The following is a 6,000-nucleotide window of genomic DNA, read 5'->3' as shown; positions in this document are numbered from 1 at the left end:
CTGGGAGCGGGCGTGGGTTTGGCTGTGACCCAAAGGGTGCAGCGGCCCCGCGGTCCCAGTGCAGGGCGCGAGTGGGTGTGCGTGGGTGAGAGTGAAGGCACGCCGGGGGCCAGACGCAGGCGGGCGCACCGGGTGGCAGGTGGGTGCGGCCGGCGGGGCCCGGGGCAGCGGCGGCAGCGGCGGCGGCAGCGGCAGTGGCAGCGGCGGCGGCGGCGGCAGCAAGTGGTTGGGCTGTGCGCATTTCCTTCCCTCCCCCCGGGCCCCGGAGCGCGCCCGAGGTGCCCAGTGCGCGGCGCCCGCGGCTCCGGTCCACGGCCCCTCCCTGCCGCCGCTGGCCGCTCCCTTCCCCGCCCGTCCATGTCCCTGCCCGTGGTGCTCCCGGGCTCCTGCTGCCCGGTGGCCGGGCTCTCGGCAGGGCCGCAGGCCGGGGGCCCGGGGGCCACGGCCGCCGCCGTCCAGGAGCCCCCGCTGCCCCCGCTGAGGCCGCGCTGGCCCCGAGCGGTGCTGCCGCCCCCGGTGCGGCCTCGCTTCTCCGCCCCCGCCGCCGGGGCGCTCGCCGCGCCGCCCGCGCTCTCCTCCCGCCGGGCTGCCGCCACCGCTGCCGCCGCGGCCCCGAGCTCCGCGCTGCTGCCGGCTCGGCCGCTGTTGTCGCTTGGGCTGCTGCAGCTGATCCTGGGTTGCTGCATGGTGGCGCTCAGCTTCGGGGCGCTATCGCTGAGCAGCTCCCCGCAGGTGAAGAACTCGTGCCCGTTCTGGGCTGGCTCCTCGGTGAGTGCCTTGCGCGTCCCGCTCGCCTCCGTAGGGCCCATCCAGGGAGCGGGAGGCTTCTGCGGGCCCCTCTACTGTCCCATGATTGGCTCCCAGGGCTGCAGGTGGGGAGCACAGCACCTCCGGCCAGCTGAAGTTTTTGGGTTAAAAAAGGCTCCAAGAGAGTGGAGTTCGCGGGTGAATTAGGCTGCACCTGGACAGTGTCTGTTCCTCGCAAGCTAAAGGATTTTGTTGTCCCTGTCAAACCAGTAGAATAAAAACAGATTCCCAGCTCTTTGGGAGATTGGATGGATGGTGGGGGGTGGTAGGAAAGTTGAAGGAAAATGATTCAACTTCTTCGGCTACTGCGTGTTTACTGTGCTAACAAGGCCAGTACCCTGCGAGAAGGTCAGGAGTTTTCATGTTTTGGTCACTGGGGTATCAGTAGTGCCTGGCACATAGTAGGTAGGTATGTTTGTAGAATGGACGAAGTGACAGCTTGACTGAAGCATATCACTTACTGTTTTCCCCCCCTTTTAAGACACGCGATGAATGTGAAATGTATTTGGGGATGAGTGAAGAAGGCAGTAGGGTGTGTTTACTCTCATGCTTGTACCTGGTCATTAAAGGCAGGCCCTGAACACCCATTGGGTTCCTGGAGCCACACAGACAGCTGTGCAAAATTTAATTCTCCAGAACCTGAACCATCATTATACCTGAGCTCACCAGAGCCTGGGAGCTGGAGTAGTGAGCTGAGATGACTGCCTTGCTCAGGGGCCTGGCTCTGCCTCCTCCAATGGCAAAGGCTGATCTGGGGCAAAGGTGGGGTGTGCGGTGGTTCCTCTTCCCTGCCTCATAGCGATTTCACACCTTTCAAGGCATTCAAACTCTTGAGGTTTGCCTGGGGTTGGGAGACTTGAAAGCAGGTCTTTGTGGAAAGATTGTGGAAGATGACTATTTTAAAGTAAGTGACCTTTTTATGAACTAACTAAAACTAAAAGTCTGGTGGTGCCTAATGTTTTGACTAAGAACTGTAATGAATATCTGTTCTGAATGCATAAAAATTGACCTTTGGCAGGTGTACCCATACCCTGATTTAAGACCAACTTCTAAGAATATAGGGAGAACTCATTGAATCCAAAGTAATTGTTTGAAAAGAACATTAAGTACCTGGAGCCTGGCCTGACATTTTATACTTACTTAAACTGATGCCAGTTTGTTCCTCTTTGAAATACTTTGATGCTGGGTGACCTTACTGTGGTACAACGCCTGCTCTGTTGCCCGGAGTTCACAGCCTGTGCATCAGGTAAAAAGAATCCCATGCTCTTAGCCCTGCTCTGGGGCTCTTCCGCAGGCCTCCAGGAGGAGGGTATTCTAGACTGGGTTTAATTAGACCCATTATGCTTTTCAGTCCACTTGTCAGACTAAATTCAGCCAAATGGTGGGTGCATTTTCATTCTCTAAATCTCATGGGCCAGAAATGAAACTTGCATACATTTTTAGGGATTTGTTTTTGGTAAAATCATAATCTCATCTTCTCAAAGATAGCTAATTTACAAAGACTGAAAATATTTCTTTTCCCTTCTAAAATTAAAACCCCAAATCAGGTGTACTATTGTTCATTATTCCAGAGGTAAATGCACTTAGATGTCACTCAGACCCCAGCTGGAGTTGGTGAAGTATTAAAAAACCACAAAAAACAAACAAACAAAAAACACCATCAGCCAGAAGATGAGGTCTCTTTAACTGGGGCCAGTTGGCTGGGTGTATCCTTGTCTCTAGGACTCAGGAAACCAGAACAGGGAAAGAATCAGTTATTTGGAACTAAATTCTCTTCTGTAGGGACATTTTTCCACCCAGATCCCCAGCTTGATATGCAAACTTGCAACTGTTTGTTATTTTCATGTTTTGTGGCCTGTTTCTGAAGTTGACCTCAGAATTTGCAAAGTGACAACAGAACTAACAGATACTGCGTCTCCAGAACAACGCAATGGGATTTGAGGACGGCATGAGGCACTATGGTTTCTATGTGTTTTAGGAAAAAGGCCGCACTAGAAGTATACCTTTTGAGTTTATGTATGTGAGAGAGGTGTTGCTTTTTTAAAAAAAAAACAACTTTACATTATGGAAAATTTTACATTTATTCAAACACTGTACAATGAATCTTCATATATCCTCACCCAGATCCAACAATTGTTTTGTGTTCCTGGCTCTGCTGCTGGGTCTGAGTGTTCTGATAACTCCAGGAGGGTGGGTGTTCCGAGCAGGGGAAGAATTATCTGTCATGTTTCCTAGTCTATTTGTCAGATTAACTTTTTGTATTATTTTGAAGCAAATCTCAGACATCACATTATTTCATCTGTAGATATTTCAATATATAGATATATTTAAATTAATTTTAAGAGAGAAAGGAAAGGGGGAAAGAGAGAGAAACATTGACTTGTTGTTCCACTTATTCATGCAGTCATTGGTTGTTTCTTGTATGTGCCCTGATCAGGGATCAACCCTGTAACGTTGACATGTTGAGACCATGCTCTAACCAGCTCAGCTACCTGTCCAGGGCCAATCTGTATATGTTTTCAAAAAGAAAATATGAACAGAATAGAGAGGCAGCATAGCAGTGCCCAGGAAGTTTTATGAACCACTCTTTGACTTTTAATCTTTTATTATAAAATTTTAAAATCTCAATAAATATAAAAAGAATAGTATAATGAACCTCCATTTATCTATCACCCAGCTTCAGTAGCTATCCACACATGGCCTCTTTATACACACACCCATTGCCGCTTCTTAACACCCACTGGATTATTTTAGGCAAATCCCAGGTATAATTTCAGCCATTAAATACTTCTGTATGTATTTCTAAAAGAAAGCACTTAAAGTTAAAAGAAAAAACTTACTAGTACATTGTAACTAATGTAAAGAGAGCTAAACTAAGATTTTTATGAAAAAGAGCTTAAAATTATGACTAGAAGACTGTAGAAGTTTTTTTTTAAAAGCTTTATTAAGATATAATTATCATTTCATACGATTTAGCCACTTAAAGCGTGCAATTTAGTGATTTTTGTTAAATTCACAGAATTATGCAACCACCATCACAATCAACTTTAGAAAATTTTTATCACCTCAGAAAGAAACCTGGTACCTATTAGCAATCATTCCCCATTTCCCTCTGACCCCCTTATCCCTAGACAAGCACCGAGTAATAATTTTTCTGTCTCTGTGTATTTGTTATGCTGGACATTTAATATAAAGTATATATAAAGGAAATTATACAAATGTCATCCTTTATGATTGGCTTCTTTCTCTTAGCAAAATGTTTTTAAGGCTCATCTATGTTGTGACATGTATCAGTTCTTGATTCCTGCTTATTGCCCAATGAGATTCTGCTGTATGACTATTCCATGTTGTATATATCAGTCAGAAGTTTTATTGGGCTCTGAAACTCAGTAGTTGAGTGGCAGTGCCAATGTAAGTCTAAGGTTACTTAAAACCCACGTGGGAGCACTGTAGGAGGATATTCTCATATTTCAAGCTTTGGATAATTGTTATGTACCTTAATCTGCTATATCAACTCAATGGGCAAGTCTTTTGGCTTCAGTAAAAATTTTGCTTGTCTATTTGATATAAAATTAAATCAAAGGACAAATATATATATTTGGCAGGACTATTTTGTTAAACATGTTCAAGAGGATTTGTTCCATATATACCTCTAAATGTTCTCACCTTGCGCCTGAGATTTGGAGGCTTCCTTCACTTGTCTGAACCTTGAAGGTTTATTTTATCTGTTTTAATATATATTTAAGAATTAATAGGTCCTGTAAAGACTCTTTTTTATACTTTCAGCAAGTCGAAGGGAATGTTTTTCATGTCTTTTTGAAAAAGTCATTATTTTTGAACACCCTGTGATCATTCCATTTCTTCCTGGTATCCTTGGTTAATGACTCAAATCTACTATTATTACCTAAATTCATGAAGCTAAGAGATTAGCCACTTGTAAAAACAATCTGAAGTTTGACTCCCGGTGGGTGGTACAGAGAAGATCTCAATGTCCATATTTCAGGCCATGCTGCCCTCGCTCCTGATTTGGAGGAGCATTTAGTTAACATTAGTTTCTACTGGGATTACCGGAGACCCAGCCTACCGCACTGTGTTAGATTAAGTGAAAAAGCAGAGAGAGTCGTGTTGGTTTGTGTCTTTTCCTTCAAAAAACAAAATTCCTGACTCTGATGACATATAGGATTTTTGGGAGATATTATAGGCAAGAGGTAAAGTGCTGATTATTGTATTTGATCCTTCTCTGGGAACCTTAATTTCTTTTATTATCTGCATACATTCATATTTCTTTGCATGAAGTCACTGACCTCTACTCATGGCCACTCATTTCTTGAGTCTGTGATTCTTTGGCAAGATTCCAGTTCCTTATAGAGAAAAAGACATTGGGGAACCTTAAGATAAACTTTTTATTTTCATTCCATGAGTGAATATAACCTCAGTTACTCATCCATAAAATGGGTGGGATGGTTCTTGCCTCAAAATTGATTATGTGAGGGTTTAATTAGAAAACATTTAGGACAGTGCTCCACTGCTGGGAACCAAGCCTGCACATACTAGAACCTTTATCAATGTTTTTTAAACATCAAGGCAATATTTTTATTAAGGTAAGGTGAATAGGCCAGTTTATTTATTCATTTTTATGAGACATTCTGGTAACCATCATGCAGACATTAGAAATATCCTGTTGCCCACTTCCTTATTTATTTATTATTAATTTTTAGTGAGACATGCTGGACAGGTAAGAAATAATGATATGTATACACACACATTTTAAAAAATTGCCAGTGTAAAAGCTCTAGGACATATATGTTATTGAAAGGTTTGATTATCATGTGCTTATTTACAAGGTAAGCACGAGACATTAACAACACAGCTTTTTATCTTTGTGTTTAGATACAACAACTTTTAACAAACCCAGAGCATTTTTGCCCTAAGGCATGCTAACAGATTAACAAAGAAAGTAAGAGAGTAGAATTATATCAGGGGTCCCCAAACTACGGCCCACAGGGCGCATGCGGCCCCCTGAGGCCATTTATCCGGCCCTGCTGCACTTCCAGAAGGAGCACCTCTTTCATTGGTGGTCAGTGAGAGGAGCATAGTTCCCATTGAAATACTGGTCAGTTTGTTGATTTAAATTTACTTGTTCTTTATTTTAAATATTGTATTTGTTCCTGTTTTGTTTTGTTTTTTTACTTT

The 6,000-nt window shown here is 44.0% G+C and overlaps 1 protein-coding gene across 2 annotated transcripts in view; it reads left to right on the top strand.

The window, feature by feature from the left end:
* The first annotated feature begins 275 nt into the window (after positions 1-275).
* Positions 276-6,000, top strand: part of ENTREP1 (endosomal transmembrane epsin interactor 1) — a 54,671-nt gene continuing 48,946 nt past the window's right edge. Inside the window, exon 1 of one of the 2 annotated variants that reach the window (XM_066368022.1) lies at positions 276-768. In XM_066368022.1, the coding sequence (XP_066224119.1) occupies positions 358-768 (411 nt within the window). In that variant the 5' untranslated portion in view covers positions 276-357. The remainder of the gene's footprint in view (positions 769-6,000) is intronic. The other variant, XM_066368021.1, reaches the window with a different exon arrangement.

Source organism: Saccopteryx leptura, chromosome 2 (genome assembly GCF_036850995.1).
Source record: "Saccopteryx leptura isolate mSacLep1 chromosome 2, mSacLep1_pri_phased_curated, whole genome shotgun sequence".
Lineage (NCBI taxonomy): Eukaryota > Metazoa > Chordata > Mammalia > Chiroptera > Emballonuridae > Saccopteryx > Saccopteryx leptura.
The sequence above is the reverse complement of the archived record's forward strand: the minus strand, read 5'-3'. Positions and strand labels throughout refer to the sequence as shown.